General features: G+C 60.2%; 1 protein-coding gene across 1 annotated transcript in view; it reads left to right on the top strand.

Annotated features, from left to right (window-relative positions):
* The first annotated feature begins 7 nt into the window (after window positions 1-7).
* Window positions 8-2,558, top strand: part of SND1 (staphylococcal nuclease and tudor domain containing 1) — a 57,804-nt gene continuing 55,253 nt past the window's right edge. The window contains exons 1-2 of the mRNA XM_027631118.1: window positions 8-28; window positions 2,383-2,461. Of these exons, the coding sequence (XP_027486919.1) occupies window positions 10-28; window positions 2,383-2,461 (98 nt within the window). The 5' untranslated portion in view covers window positions 8-9. The remainder of the gene's footprint in view (window positions 29-2,382; window positions 2,462-2,558) is intronic.

Genomic DNA, 2,558 nt, shown 5'->3' with positions numbered 1-2,558 from the left:
CAGTATGGGATGGTGTACCTGGGGAAAGGGGGGCTGGGGGAGGGCGAGGGGAGGACTGGGGGGTGCAGCCGGGGTGTAGGTTGGGATGCACTGCCAGCAGAGGGATGCATTCCCGCTTTTCTGTCACTTTTCCATGGACACCCAGCTTTTGGAGGGGAGTGAGGTCCAGCCCTGCTCCCTCTGCCCCAGGAGCTTTCCTGGGCTCAGATGAGGGGGTTCTTTAGCATGAACCCAGCTGGAAAACCACCTGTGACTTCTTCAAGGGGGACAGAGCGGGATAGTGGAGGTGTTGGGATGCACTGTTGGCAGCAGAAGGATGCATTCCCACTTTTCCATGGAGCCCAGCTCTGGGAGGGGAGCAGTGCCTGGTGCTGGTCCTGGTGCAGAACTGGAGCATGGCCATGCTCTCCGGAGCTCCAGGCACACAGGCTTTGGGTGAATTCCCACAGATTTCCCTTTTCCGTCCTTTTTGTTGTTATAAATCCCTTGCTTGTCTGTGCCTGAGATTCCCAAGAGGAAGCAGCTCCCCTGGATGGGTTTTGGGGCTCCCACTCCCTGTGGTTGCCCCTCAGCCATCGCTTGGGCTGGTGGGAGAGAGGCTTGGACGTGACCACATCCTACTGCCAGCTCTGCTCCTGCTCAGAATTCCCTCAGGACTGCAGAAGGGGGATGAGATCTTGGCATGGGTGGGTTCCTGGGAAGCGGATGCTCACCAGGACCCAGCTGGTCCTCCCAGTTTCTGGGGCAGGAAATGCCCCAAGTGACCCGTGTGCCTCAGTGGGATATCTGGGATACAGGCAGGGCTCAGACACAGCTCCTGTCCCATGGGGGGCCCAGGGGGTCTCTAGTTGTGGATGGGGAAGGAGGGGAGGACCAGGAGCAGGCAAAGGCCTGGGAAGGAGCTTGGGGGCTGCTGAATTTTGGGGCAGTGTCCCCGGAGCCCTGGGACAGACTGGGGGGGCCGGGTGCCCTCGACCCCACATCCCTGTGAGCTCTGCTGCCATCCAGGGATGGACTGGAGAGGGTGAGTGGATGCTGTGAGGCATCCTGGTCTCCAGGTATGCTCCCTGTGGCACTCGGGGCCTTTCCTGGCATGGCTGTGGCACTTGGGAGCCTTTCCCACGGTGGGAGCAGGAGGTTGGCTCTCCTGGCTGGACTGTGCTCGTGGCCACATCCAGGGCTTTTCCTGAGGCAGCAGCACGGCTGGAGCAGTGGGGTTTTCCTGGAGGCCCAGGGAGGAAGGAGGTGGCCCATGATGGGGGCAGAGGCTCCCTCTGGGTCCAGGCAGGATGAGGATCACCAGCCATCAGCTCTGTGGGCATCACTGCTGGCTCCTGGATCTGCCCCGCAGAGGGTCAGTGGGTGTACCCGTGGCCTCACAGCCCCCTGGGAGGCTGGAGCTTGTTCCTTGGAGGATTTGGGGCTCAGTTGGATGTGGCTAGGGTGGGCAATAGCCTACTTGGACCCCCTTTCCACCAGTACCTGGCTGCTGTGAGGGCATTCAGAGCTGGATTCCCATTGCCGCTACATCCAGCTCACTCCAGGCAGCATCTCCTGTGTCCCCCTGGGGTCCCACTCCAGCACAGGAACATGAGACCCCCTTGGTCCCCAGGCTGCAGGAAAGGGGAAGGGGATGCTGTGAGCTGCCAGGTCCCCTGAGACCACAAATACCTGGATATCAAAGTTATCTCCATGCTCAAGGAATGCTTGGACAAGGCTCTCGGGGACATGGTGGGATCCTGGGGTGTCCTGTGCAGGACTCGTGATCCTGGTGGGTCCTTTCCAGCTCAGGACATTCTGTGATTCACTCCTGAGCTTCCAGTTTGCCGGGGGTCTGGGAAGCCCCTTGGATTGGGGATCCCCACTGCAGAGGCAGGGATTGGAATCACAGTCATTTGGGTTGGAAAAGACCTCCAGGACTGAGACCAGCCTTTGATTTTGGAGAGCTGCTGCTCTCCACTTACCCCCAGAGCAACCCTTCAGCCTGGGCAGGCCCTGGAGACAGTCAGGGACAAAAAAAAGCTGGGGAAGAGGTTTTGCTGTTGGCTCTGTGGTGCTGCCTCATCCCTGTGCAGCCTCTCCGGCTGCCGGGGCCTCCCCATCCCTGTTCCAGCCCAGCCTGGCAGGCGAGGAGGGGGAAATGAGGCAGAAAATGTTTCCTGATGAAATTTGTCAGGGTTTAAATGCTATAAATGTGGGAACACTGTGACAGTTTCCCTGGCAGCTCTGTGGCAGCTGCGTGAGGCTCCAGCTGGGGATTGCTCCAGCAACTTCCTACCTGGGATCACCTTGGGAATGCCTGCCAGGACTGAGGTCTGTGTCCCTCTGGGCTGCCCTGTGTGCCAGTGGCTGCTCTCCCTGAGTGCTCTGCTCTCTCCACAGACACGACTGGTGAGAACATCGCTGAGTCCCTGGTGGCCGAAGGACTCGCCTCCCGTCGGGAAGGGATCCGGGCCAACAAGTACGTGTGGGGCTCCCGTCCCGAGGTTCTCCCGTCCCGAGGTTCTCCCGTCCCGAGGTTCTCCCATCCCGAGGTTCTCCCATCCCGAGGTTCTCCC

Source organism: Corapipo altera, unplaced genomic scaffold, assembly GCF_003945725.1.
Source record: "Corapipo altera isolate COAL_440 unplaced genomic scaffold, ASM394572v1 203, whole genome shotgun sequence".
NCBI classification, from domain to species: Eukaryota; Metazoa; Chordata; class Aves; order Passeriformes; family Pipridae; genus Corapipo; species Corapipo altera.
Note: the sequence above shows the minus strand (reverse complement) of the source record. Positions and strands in the feature narration are given on the sequence as shown.